The sequence below is a fragment of the Lethenteron reissneri genome, chromosome 37 (genome assembly GCF_015708825.2).
Source record: "Lethenteron reissneri isolate LAM-NWPU_2019-01 chromosome 37, ASM1570882v1, whole genome shotgun sequence".
NCBI lineage: Eukaryota > Metazoa > Chordata > Hyperoartia > Petromyzontiformes > Petromyzontidae > Lethenteron > Lethenteron reissneri.
The window spans coordinates 6,363,047-6,375,302 of record NC_083815.1 but is presented as its reverse complement, the minus strand read 5'-3'; the positions used below and the strand labels follow the sequence as shown (position 1 = coordinate 6,375,302).

At 43.6% G+C, this 12,256-nt stretch overlaps 1 protein-coding gene across 1 annotated transcript in view; it reads left to right on the top strand.

The window, feature by feature from the left end:
- The window catches only part of SLC22A18 (solute carrier family 22 member 18), a 144,365-nt gene that overhangs the window by 119,104 nt on the left and 13,005 nt on the right, over window positions 1–12,256 (top strand). Inside the window, exon 8 of the mRNA XM_061566757.1 lies at window positions 3,447–3,548. Coding sequence (XP_061422741.1) covers window positions 3,447–3,548 — 102 coding nt within the window. The remainder of the gene's footprint in view (window positions 1–3,446; window positions 3,549–12,256) is intronic.

The following is a 12,256-nucleotide window of genomic DNA, read 5'->3' as shown; positions in this document are numbered from 1 at the left end:
AAGGGAAGTAATAAAGTAATAAAAATAAAACATAATAAAATAATTCTCACGACGTTTCGGCCACAACGCAAGCAGCCGTCCTCATGTCTGTCGCCTCGACAGACCTGGTTTTCACCTGAGGACGGCTGCTTGCGTTGTGGCCGAAACGTCGTGAGAATTGTTTTATTATGTTTTATTTTTATTATTTAATTACTTCCCTTCTACGTGACTTTACCGAAAGAACCAAGAAGATGAACCCCCATGACTGATGTGGCATAGGAAAACCTTCGTCATTTATAAATTATCTTCTCAATACTGGACAATTTTTGTAACTGTTTGGTACACGTAAATGTACGGTACGGCCCTTTTCGTCAGTACACTGCTAGATGTGGGCCTCTCCACGCCGTGCAGATTGTGGGTGTTATTTGACCATATTTCACCACGCCGGTCAATGCAGGTTGAAACGCACATTTATGGTAGACGTGAGGAAATAAAATTGCTGCACTCAATGAATATAGGCATGCGCTTTATAGTGCATATAGCGATTGTCAGTATCACATTTCATCAGTGACCGATTGCAGAAGCAAGTAAAATGTAATGGGCTGTAGTGCAATACTCATACACATTAGTAGGCAGGGCATGCTGAGATAAAAAATACGAAGATCTTGCCATGAATATGACAAATATTAAAATAATGTTTCGCATTAAGATTAACTTTCATCATTTTGCAGTTTATCTGGCTTTCGCAAATTATAATTGGGGCTGCAAACATAGTGAAAATTTCGACACATTCACCAAAATGACATTGCAGAAAGTGGCTGTTATCTAGCAAACCCACGTAATGCGCCAGTCACCTAAGATAAATAATTAAAGTGTGGAATTTTTCAACCTTGGTGTCCTTTCCTTATTGAATCTATTCCTTTGTTTCCCCACCCGTCTTCTCGTATTGTATGCAATCAATCAGTTGCCTTTAATTTTGCCAGGCGAGCTCTCGCTGAATGTCATGAGTTTATTACTTTTTAAATAACATTTGGGGTGAATTAATTTGTAAATATACAAGCCCTTTTTTTCTTCTTGGTTCTTTCGGTAAAGACCTGTTCTTCACCTGAGGACGGCTGCTTGCGTTGTGGCCGAAACGTCGTGAGAATTATTTTATTATGTTTTATTTTTATTATTTTATTACTTCCCGTCTACGTGACTTTACCGAAAGAACCAAGAAGATGAATCCCTGCAGTCACGAAAGCTTTAAATCGAAATACAAGCCCTTTTGTCAATTCTTCTTCTGGGTGATGGCCTCCTCACGCTGTGTGGGTTGTTCAGGTCATTTGGCCACACTTTGCCATGCTAGTCAGTGTGTGTGTGTGTGAAGGCAGATAAGCCTAGACATGGGAGCATAGCGCATTGCAATGGATTTTGTGTAAGGTGGTTGACTAAGAAAAGCACAATCCAGGCTCAAACCTGCTTAGCTTTCAAGATCTGACAAGATTGGGTGTATTACAGGTGATTTGCTCATAGGCAGCAATGGAATTTAGATGTGTGCTCATTTTTAAATTGGCATTCTGGCCATGACAGATACACAATGGCCTCGCTGATATGAATGACATAACAGTATAACGTTGGGAATCTTTATTGTAATGCCTCATCAAACAATACTGGGCCACTGAAAGGAGAATAAAACTGTCAAACCACCTTTGGCACAGTGTTTAGTATTCGAAGCAAAGCTTGTGAACCAGACACAAATGTATACAAAACATTACAAAATACCATACAAGCAAAAGTGTTGCTTTTGTGCCCTCTGTTGTACCACTGCTCGGATATTACAAACTGTTTGTGCACTTGAGTCTGTGTATGGTAATTTCTTATCTATTAGCTAATATATATGTTTAATTGGCTTCAGGAATGCACGAATTTCACAGGAACACACACACACACAGTTATGTTGTGACCTTCTCATTTGACACCATCGCGCGTACGCTCAGCCCCCACATTATGCGGCACTTTATAATTGGAATGGCAACCCTTGGACAAAGTGCCGTAATATAATGAAGCAACGAATATAGCGTTTCTGTTCATGTTGAGAACCCTGATAAAGATTTTGCCAAAATTAAGGCTCGTCGTGGCTTGGCACTTTAGCTGCAATTTCATAAAGGCAGCATGAAAGTGCGGCCTAGTGGAAAGGGCTTTCATTAAAATTCTTAGGTTTTTTTCGGTAAAGTCACGTAGGTAAAACATCAAAATTAATAAAAATAAATAAAATAAAACAAAAATCACGACGTTTCGGAGGCAACACAAGTCTCCGTCATCAGGTGGGACCGTCACAGCCGGATTAGCTGCATCAATTCATTAATGTTTACCCACAGGGTTGCCACGATATATAGCAATCCCTCACTGGCAATTTAGCACGGTTGACTATGTACGGTGCAAAAGAAGTTCGACATATGTATAATCCTACGAAACGTTGTACGTTATGAGACCCACGGTGACCACAGCGTCCTCTGCACAAAGTACAGTTATGTTTTGATTATCGTTGCTAATTCAATTTTTCTGAAATGTTTTTTTATTGCTGCCAAAAAAAATTGAAATAGCAAACTCGGTAATTGAAGTTTCAAATAAATAGCTATCTTGCCCATAAATTAATGCTCTGCAAAATGCTTTCTGTATTAATTGACAGCATGGCTGTTACATAACACAGTTTAATTCATTATTTTAATATCCTTAGTGTAACTGACAGCTTGTGAATTTTAAGCGTCGTGGATTTTAATGATTAGAAAGACATATGGCAGGCTTAAATTGAGTAAACCGCAGTTAAGAAATCTTTAAGTAATCTCTATATGTACTGGAAGTACAGCAAAGCACAAAACATGCACTAAAACAGGTTAAATAAAATTACTAAGTTGTGTGAAACTGATATCGTGATAATTGTCATATTGTGAAATGTTATATCATATTGACAAAAACATGATATCACTGCAGCTATTTATAATAAACTTAATTAGACAGACATGGTCTGATCTCTCCAGGTATTACAATTTCTTCGGCAGTTCTGCATATATTTATAAGTAAAGTTTGCAGTAACTGCTTACATATTTACAGGCAGGTCCAGCGTGTGTGTAAGGGGATTATTTTTTATTTCTGGTGGTTAATTTGGCCAGACAGCAAGCCTCACTTTGCCTTCAAGGTCAGCATATATTTTCTCATTACCGGCCAGTAACACCCTATCAGGGGATGCTTGGGAAAGCGCAAGAATGGACAGACCTTGGCTCAACATTAAACTTAAGGGACTTCTACAGCAAAGACACATATATTGCTCATAATGACGACAACGTGGCCCCAGGTTGTCTTCCGCCCACCGCTCACCCCCCGCCCCCGAATCACACACACACACACACGCACGCAGGACCTCGCCTGACCAGCTCGTGGAAAGTCAAGCTAAGAAACATGTGCCTCCGGCCCACGTGTGTGCACAGGTCATGCAGGGGGTGCTGATGGGCCGGCTGACTAAGCGCTTCCACGAAGGCAGCCTGCTCCTCTGGGGCATCGGCATCACGAGTTTCGTCGGCATCGGCTCGGTAAGACGGTCAACCCACGCCGAGGCGGTGTGTAGGGATGGATGAAAAGATGTATGGATAAATGGACAGATGTACGTTCGGTTCACGTCTCAACAGCGTGCCTCATTTAGTATTTTCCATAGAAGCAATTTGGTCCTTATACCTGCATGTATGTTGAACCTCTTTCGCATCCTACGTAGCCAATCATTCTAATCGGAGGTGCATATACCTCGTTAACGGTGCCGCTACAAAGCTGCCACATTTCCCCTACCCCGTCTCTCCACCGCCACGTTGCGTTTCGTACATCCACCTCTTTCAACACATCTGGCCAGGCTGGAAGAGTAGACCAAATACCCTTGAGCGTCCTCTCCCAGCGGAGGCCCTTCCGCTCGCCGGCGGTTTGGTTCAAACAATCGCAACGGCCGTGGCCATCACCCCCGACAGCGCTGCACTGCAAGCCTGCGTGCCCCGAGTGTGGGAAGAAATCGCAGGTCTGTTTTTAGTTGGATCGGCCAAGCGTGAACGTGTCTCGGAGGGTTGGAGAGGCCACGGGCTTGTGAACGCTCGCAGCAAGGGAGCGTCGCGTCGAACCGCTGGGTTGCCGCTTGCATCAAACGAGCGCCCAGCCACATTCGAAACTGGAATTTCGCAATGGCCTTTGCATTAATGAAAACACTCTGACATTCACAAACAGAGGCGCAGTTAATAACAGATGCCTCTTTTAGCCGCAGATGAACGGTGAAATTTGTGAAATTCCCCTTAATGGCTTGCATGATCACCCAGATCTAACCCACAATTGTAAAAAAAAAAGAATCTTATTTATGCAGGGTACATCTCTTGAGATGTATTTACAAAGATTTATAGCTCCAAGAATGATTCTCCATATATAAATTAGCTATGTAGAGGGAATTTGGCTTGCCCATAGATCTTGCTGATCTGTAGTGGGATTTGCTCTGTGACAGAGATTAAGGCCGCAGCTATGATTAAACGATTCCATGAAATGTTTACGTCTTATCTCATTTTGTAACCTTACTTCTTCTGTATGCCGAGCACAAGGGTAGATTGCAAACTCTCCCTCCATTTCTGCAGCTGAAACTTTTGTCTGCAACTTTGACCTTGCAGAAAAAAAAAAACATAATCACATAAATACTTAGCGCTCAATTGCTTTCATAAAAACGCCTTGAAATTTCCGTCTGATTGAATGCACCCAATTAGGTTGCCACCACGAAGTAGTTGAAAGGGCTGAATGGAATGATTGCTTTTTTGTGGGCGCCTTGACAATCTACTTAATTGTCTCTTCGAAGAGATTGTTAAAAATAAATATAAATTTGAAGAAAGTTCACTCCGGACCGAGCGATATTAAACGCATGCGACACATTGGAGCACACCAGCCTGTATTTTAATAAACGAGGCCATAGTAAGGCTATAATAGCCTCATCGATACATTGGCTTATATTGTGAGGCCATACCGCTTGATTGAATGTATGCTCAATTAAATTAAATATTCAGCCATTAAAAACTGTGCAAGGAATAAACAGTCATTGTCCCCTTGCATAGAACATCATGGCAGTTCATGGAGAAACCCAAACTGCCCTCCATTGAAATAGGGGCAGTCGAATAGAACTGTCTCCATGTATAAATAAAAATATAATTTTATCTTCTTGGTTCTTTCGGTAAAGTCACGTAGAATGGAAATAATAAAATAATAAAAATAAAACATAAAATTACCGAAAGAACCAAGAAGATGAATCCCTGCAGTCACGAAAGCTTTAAATAAAAATATAATTTTAGTCCATCGGACCTCTTGCCTTAAAGACCAATATTACCCTGCAGCATTGATTTAAACAATCCGACCCCTGGACTTGTTTTTTGACCGTTTGGGACTCATCAGCAAGGCTCAGGCTTGTTGAACAAACGGCTGCCGAAATGTCCCTCTCGTTGGAAGAAGCAGCGCAGCTGTGCGGTCGGCCCGAGGGAGGACATCGACTCCGACGTCTTTAGGGGGGCGAGCGCTGCGGAACAGGACGCCCGCGCGCGACCCCACACACGGGGCACGCGACACACCTGCTCGGACGCTTTGCGGCCCGTCGTCGATTGGTCACCTGTAGTCCACCTCAAGTGGTATTCTTAGGTTTTTTCGGTAAAGTCACGTAGGTCAGAAATTAAAATTAATAAAAGTAAAATAAAAATAAAATAAAAATCACGACGTTTCGGAGGCAACACAAGCCTCCGTCTTCAGGTGGAACCGTCACAGCACGATTGCTGTATCAAGTGAGAGAAATTCCAAGAAAACAGTATTTGTATATATACTGGTTGAGGGTGGGAGGAGCCAAGGTAGGCCCTGGATATTATTTTTGTGAGGTTCGGTGCGGCTGAAGCACCTCAAGTGGGCTTGTCATCGCCACCGTTGGGCGTTTGGTGGCGAGCGGACAGTTTTATCCTCCTATTCAGTGGCCCAGTATTGTTTTATGCGGCATTACAATAACGTTATACTGTTATGCCACTCATATCAGTGAGGCCATTGTGTATCTCTCATGGCCAGAATGCCAATTTAAAAATGAGCACACATCTAAATTCAATTGCTGCCTATGAGCAAATCACCTATAATACACCCAATCTTGTCAGATCTTGAACGCTAAGCAGGTTTGAGCCTGGATTGTGCTTTTGTTAGGCAACCACCGTGAATATAACGTTACACAAAATCCATTGCAATGTACTATGCTCACATGTCTAGGTTTACCTGCCTTCACACACACACACACACCGACTAGCATGACAAAGTGTGGCCAAATGACCTGAACAACCCACACAGCGTGAGGAGGCCATCATCCAGAAGAAGAATTGACAAAAGGGCTTGTATATTTACAAATTAATTCACCCCAAATGTTATTTTAAAAGTAATGAACTAATAACATTCAACGAGAGCTCGCCTGGCAAAATTAAGGGCGTCCGTTACAAAGAAGGCTTCGGTTACGTTGAGCTGCCGTCCCCATTTATTTATTTGACGAAAACTTTTTTAAATCCTTTATATTAAGTTCACTTGCTTGCGCGCTTGCGCGCTTACGACCGTGCAAATCTTTCGGTCGTTTTTTAACCCACTTCCCGTGATCCAATCGAGCTGACATTTTGCACACAGACTCGTTGTGTGTGACAATTTATTTTCGTGAATTTTTTCCCCCAAAATTTTACACTTTTTAGGGAACTTTTTTTTTTATATTAAATTACCAATTGCTTAATGGTGGCACGCAATCATCTGACCCATAGGTGGCAGCCATCTCAAGCCAGAGGACGAGAGGACTCTAGCCGCCACGCATATAAAGGATTTATAGTGAAAAACTTTGTTTTTACGGGTTAATTTTTTTTCATCTCCCCTCGGTGTTCAAATCTTTAACGAGCTGCCCGGCCTCTCGTGCGGCCTTCCCCACGTCTGCGCTGTTGTTGTTGTTGTGGCGGTGATGCATCACATCTTTTGGGGCGGTTTCGATGGTGGCGGCGCTCAGCGTAAATTTTTTTTCCGATGCGCGTGCAATTTGCGGTGTCTAACTTGATGGGGCTTTTAATAGTTATTCCCCCCCCCCCCGCCTTTGTTAACACGAATGCAACCAAAATAAAAGTTTTGAAAAAGCTTCATTTGGCTCCAATTACATTCCTGGCATTTTAGGCACCAAAGGTCACGGTAAACGCTGATCTTACCCGCTGCAGCTGTTCTCTGTGCTCCGTGTATTACGTGTGCTCCGAGGCAAAATGGTATTGTAAAAATAACGCAATAATCCGATAACAGTAACCGCAGCAAGATCATCATTGTTTTTTTTTTGGGGGGGGGGGGGGGTTATTGCGTATAAGCAGGTCAGACTGAGCTCCAACGTTTAATCGCTGCTTCATGAAGATCAGCACAAAGAACATTGCATACTTAATGATATTTTTTTGCTACATCTTTTAAAGTAAAAAAAAAAACTCCTGTGGTTCATTTGTGTGTGTGAGCCAGAAACATAACGCTAATTAGTCGTCTATCATTTTATCAAGTATTTTATTTTTAACAGATTAATTTGCAGCGGCTTCATTACATTCATTTCACACCCACAAGTATGTGTCTGTGTAGAGAAGCAGTTTGTGTGGGGAGCAGGAGTGTTGCAGCGCGCTGTGCTGCGAATCCGGTGACCCGAGTACGATCCCCGCTCACAGCCAACACCACTGACGAATATCTGAAATGGTCATGGGCCTCACCTAGGTCGACTCAGCCTCAAATGAGTACCTGGTGTGTAAACATCGCCACTGGGGAGACAAAGGCAGCTTGGCGTGGTGCTGGCCACCCATCCCCTCGTGTGCCGTGCCGGCCTCGATAGGTGCTCGTTAGCAGCACTTGCCCCAACAGTTTGTTAAGGCTGTACGGGGGATCTTTGTCTATGTGTGGTGTCATAGTTAGGGCACTGTGCTACAGGTCCGTTTTCTGTCTGTGAATACTATTGACGCTTAGCCTTAAAATCATGGAAGGGTTGCCACCTTTGAATATAAGAAAGTATTGACAAAGAGCAGGTTAAAAGGAGTTGTACTATGTCACAGTTATACATTCGCACAAATAAGTGTTTGGGACAAAGGGTGTCAAATCACGCAATTTTAAGTGCAAAGACAGTGCCAAGGAGTATGGACATTGCATGTGATATATATATAGTGTCGAGAATGTGTACGGGTGACCCAACAGTGGTTTCCATGACTATTGGAAATCAGGGTCTTCTGGCCCAAGAACGGCCCAGTTCAATCACTGTGCTCAATGAATAAAGGTCCGTGATTTCATCCCGTCTCCTCATATCCACACCCACCAGGCCACCAACCGCTTTCCCTCCATACTAACTTGCACAACGACGCATTCATTCATTAATATTGATTGCTACGTTCACGATACCTGCATTCAGATAGTGCTCGTGAGAATCGATTGTTCAAAATGTATGTGTGTAGCATCTTTAGAATGAGGGGGCAGGGTCCATTCCAAATGCCACCAACATTTATTGAATGTCTGTAACAATAACGGATGAACACTCTTGTTCTTCGCTTACTGCTCAGGAGCGCACACTGCCAATGGCTTGCATGCAGTGATGTTTCACTGCCTCAAAGGGCAGAGAAATACAACTTACATTCACTCAGCATACACTCTATACATGTCTATAACCGCATAAGGCACCACTGTTTCGGCACTTCAGGGTCAGCAATCTCTAAAATTCGCATGGAACAAATAAACATTACACATTGTTTTGCACATGTTTTAAAAAAGAAATAAAACCATCTTTGCAATGCACTGTACATCAAATTCTTCATAGGCAAAAACATATAAGGGCGTCTCTGTATTACAATTATTAAATAACAAATGAACCTTATGGCGGTACCCCGGGGTTCCATAGTACCCCGGCTCTTGCACAATGTCCGTGATGCAGTCATGTTTAGTCTGTTGATGGTCGGCGACGCGGCAATCGACTCATCTCGACGAGCTGTACACGATGCACCACCACGGTGCGTGCGAGCGTTCAGGGTTTCAGCACAATCGTCCTCGCTGCGTTTCGACATCGCAGAGTGTGGCACCGATTCAGGATTGATTGGTACCCCAGTCGCGGAGTTAAGTACACCCCTGGAAAAAATAGTGTCCCAGAAATAAAATATTTAATTGCCTCGGCCCATTTTGTATGATTCGGTAGCCCGGGGTACCGCGATGAGGATCATATTTGGAACTCAGAGAATGAAAACAATATTTTCAACTCTTAACTTTTCCACATTTCACAGTAACGTTAGAATGACCACATCAGAAGCCGCAATCAACACAATATAGTGCTTAACAAACACATTTGCGTAACACTTTTATACCCCATCCAATCGTCAATACACTTTCGCAAATCTCAGTCAGTTGACTTTAATAACGTGTGTACAACTCATTTATTTCAAAATATGGTGACTAATATTCGTACTGTTAGAGTCCAGCTCACGTCCTTTAGGAGCACATTTGCACATGGCCTGCATGCAGTGATGATGCTTCACTCTCGAGGTGTTTACAGATGAGAACTACTGGCGGGACCTGAGCACTGCAGTAATATATATTTTTTCTGGTGCCTCTCGCTCTCATGTTCATGTTCGTCAAAGGCCTTCCGTGGTAGCTGTGCAATATTCCTTGAGGAACCCTGTACCCCTTCTCTGCAATGTTGATGTTTTTGTCTTTGTTTTGTTCCTGCTGCTGTGCTCAACGCAGCCAGGGAAAACTGGCCGAATGGGATTTTATTATCAATGTAACAAATTCAAATGAATATTTTATGGGTCTTTCGGTAAAGCCACGTAGATAGAAAAATTATGAAAAAAATATCACGACGTTTCGATCGCAACACAAGAAATCGTCTTCAAGTTAGAGGAAGAGTAGGAAGACTATTGCGATCGAAACGTCGTGGTATTTTTATTCTTATTTTTAATATCTACTCGGCTTTACCGAAAGACCCATAGAATATGTATTCCTGCAGTCACGAAAGCTTTAAGTAAAAATTCAAATAAACCCGAGCTCACATTTAAACGATGGCCACTATTCTCTTGTTGTGTATGGCAGCAGAATGTTCAGGAGCTAAATGCCAATGTTGAGTTCTGCTAGCCACGAGAGGCCTTCAGGAGAGAGTTTGTGTGTAGAGCTCAGACGTATAGTTACAGTTGCATGGCCACAATCGCACTCATGTGGCTTATCTTAAATTTCACCCAAACGTGAAGGAGGTGTGCGCATCGGCCTGTTGACGGTCTGATGCGGCTGACGGTCACGGAAGCGATGGCCACTGAACATTTATCATGAATTGATTGCTCTTTTACATGGTCTATAAGGGGGGATGAGGACACAGTCTTATTATTAGGCCCTTTTAATCCACCTTGTGTCTCGTGTGCCAATTGTTTGCTCCAGTTTCGTCGAGGTTAAGTGTTTGAAACCGTCCGAATAAGAGACAGCAAACAAGAAATGGTACAAATGAGGCAATAAAAACAAAAACCGTCTCATTTGGTCTCGGAAATGTAACACTGCATCGAATTGTCAAACGCATCGGGGCATGTCGATTACCTTCGACTCCACTGCCAACGGTTTGAGTCGAGAAGTGATCTTAAAATAAGTTAATTTCCAACAAGGTTAAATATATGCACGGGTTACTTTCGACAATCTTAAGCTAAAATCAGTTTTGTGATGCTTTGCCATGTATAGGATTTAAACATTAACGCAGCCAGCAAATTGACCTTAGAAAGTGACATCACAGGATATGCATCTCCCTTCTATATTCATGATCATCGTTATTTATTTTTTATACCGCGCCTCTCATGCAGCGACTCTATTGACCCCATGAGACCACAGCTGGTGGCTCTAGAAGTGTCAAGTCCCCCTGGGAGCGCGAGTTCCTCCTGGGCTCAGCCAGGTTCAAGCACTAAGCCAGTGCAGTTCCGACTGACTTTTGAAAATTACGAACACACCACTCACATTGATGCTCTGCCAGCCTTCATATATAGCACTTACACCAAACGGCGTCTACGTTCAAATCATGAACTTTAATTACAAAAAAAACTATTGAAAGAGTATTTGATTGCGTTTGAAAACGATATGGTGCCACATTAGCCAGAGAATGCATACACACTGGCTTAGTATATTGCGAGTGATACTGTGATTGCTCTTGTGAGCTAGCACTTTCATACTTGCCCTAACAATCTGTTAAGGCTATACAAGGGATCTTCGCTCTCCGATGTGTTGTGGGGAGCGGTAGTGCAATGGTTAGCGCACTGCGCTACGAACCTGACAACCCGAGTTCGATTCTCACTCATGGCCAACACCAGTGACAATTATCCGAACTGGTCCTGGGCCTCCCCTAGGTCGACTCAGCCTCAAATGAGTACCTGGTGCGGTGGTGTGTACCATGCCGACCTTCATAGGGGCTCGCTAACAGCACTTCCCTCAACAGTCTTGTAAGGCTATACAGGACGTGTCGTGGGTTGAACCTCGTCTCGTTTGGCCGCAAGACCCTCGACATTAGTAACACTGTGGGCGTTAATCGGTGTTTTTAACTCGATGAAGGTAAACTTCCACGGACGGTGACTATATGGGGAGGGTATGGATAATCGCTGACAACAACGCAAGTATTAGGCGGCTTCAAAAGGATTTCGCAACTCGGCTCACTCGGTATTTTCTTTCTCTCTCCTTTGTTAAAATCAAGTTTACATTCAAGCGTTTATTTTTTATTTTTAAGACTCACAATTCGGAAACGTAAAATCGCCGTGATTGAAAGAGCTTTGGAATGCTAAGAGCCAAAAGGGGCCTCGGGGATTAGAAGCCGAGATTGACGGCTACAGGCGCCGGCTGGGTCCGGGACACAGGCAGAGAGCGAGAGAGCAAGAGCGCACGGCTCTCTCCAATACGCTACTCCCTTCCCAGAGGTCGCAACCGGGTACCCGTTTGCGACCCTGGTGCGGCCGGGTACGGGTACGGTTAGGCCGTGAGTCACTGGTGAGTAACTGTTTATCACTCATTTCCCAACGTCTTGTCTCTTCTCACAATTCAAGTTTCTAGAATCAACCCACCCGCGCCTGCAACATGGCTTCATCCCAGAGGTCGCAACCGGGTACCCGATACCCGTACCCTACCCGATACCCGGCTACCCGTACCCGTACCCGTTTGCGATCCTGGTGCGGCCGGGTACGGGTACGGGTAGGCCGTGAGTCACTGGTGAGTAACCGTTTGTCAC